At 36.1% G+C, this 1148-nt stretch overlaps 1 protein-coding gene across 2 annotated transcripts in view; it reads right to left on the reverse strand.

Annotated features, from left to right (window-relative positions):
* Window positions 1-560, reverse strand: part of LOC117119650 (3-oxoacyl-[acyl-carrier-protein] reductase FabG-like) — an 8003-nt gene extending 7443 nt beyond the window's left edge. The window contains exon 1 of one of the 2 annotated variants that reach the window (XM_033264481.1): window positions 360-559. In XM_033264481.1, the coding sequence (XP_033120372.1) occupies window positions 360-396 (37 nt within the window). In that variant the 5' untranslated portion in view covers window positions 397-559. Of the gene's footprint in view, window positions 1-359 lie in introns of both variants that reach the window. The other variant, XM_033264482.1, reaches the window with a different exon arrangement.
* Window positions 561-1148: the final 588 nt, after the last annotated feature.

Below are 1148 nucleotides of genomic sequence, written 5' to 3' on the forward strand. Positions count from 1 at the left end.
AAAACTATTTAAAATTAAAACGGAACAGTAGAGAAAATCCGATCAGAATGACAAAATAAACTAAGCATCCACTGGAAAGAATCCCAATATCTACAGACGGATCCGTTTCGGCCTATCAGGTCTCATCAGTGCAGCTAGGGTATAGACCCAAACGAAACGTTCGACCAGCTTAGGTAGTGCCCAAACTAGTCCCACGACCACTAATGATTACAGAGCCAAACCAAGGCAATATATATACACAGCCCAGGTGTGAAAGCAAAGCACTGTATATGTGTATATATATATATATAATTTTCTTTCACTTATTTTCAAATGAAGAATATTGCAACAATTGTAAAAAATAATGAATAAATTCTTACCAGTTATTAAAGCAACTTTTCCTTTTAATGATGCCATTTTCCTTGAAATATTATTGAAGCTGAAACGACGCTGTATAGTAGCTTAATAAGCAACGACTATACGTATAACCAGGGAACAGTGAAATTACACTGTAATTTCACTGTTCTCTGATATAACATAATAATAGTTGAACCCGCAAATACGTTTATAGAATAATAAATAAAATTTATTGTCCCTCTACCAGTAATTTTTTTTCACAGTTTTGTCAGTTAAATCACTAAGGAATACGGTACGTGTGTTGACTTACTCAATCTACTACGAAAATTAAAAAAAAATGTATTAAACATTTTCAGATTCTAAAAAAGAGAAGCACTGTACATCTCACAATTGTTTTCTATATTATATATTTATTTAGAAGAAGCCAATAATTTGTTAGGAAAAGAGGCCAATTGCTTCGACGGTGAACACTACTTTGAAAAACATCTTGACAGTCTGAAAGTGCAATTTCTGACCATCTAGAGAGAACAGCCTATACTTAAAATTTGCTCCAACCATGGTCGGGCTGAGGTGAGTGTGGATTTTACCTCTGGATGGGGACGTGGGTCGCTGTCGGTGACCCTTGGCCTCTTGTTAGGGAATCTCTGGTTACACCTTGATTGTTCAACCGTCAGCCGGGCGCAAGTATGAAAACGGAAGGAGCAAGGATGTACAATTTAATACCTCCTTGGGTGGAGAGTACTTGATTTGTCATTTTAAGAGAGTAGATATAAGCCTATGACGTAAATTCGTCAGGCAACCACTTTAAATGG

The sequence above is a fragment of the Anneissia japonica genome, unplaced genomic scaffold, assembly GCF_011630105.1.
Source record: "Anneissia japonica isolate Jap-2015-1 unplaced genomic scaffold, ASM1163010v1 scaffold287745_len380231_cov175, whole genome shotgun sequence".
Lineage (NCBI taxonomy): Eukaryota > Metazoa > Echinodermata > Crinoidea > Comatulida > Comatulidae > Anneissia > Anneissia japonica.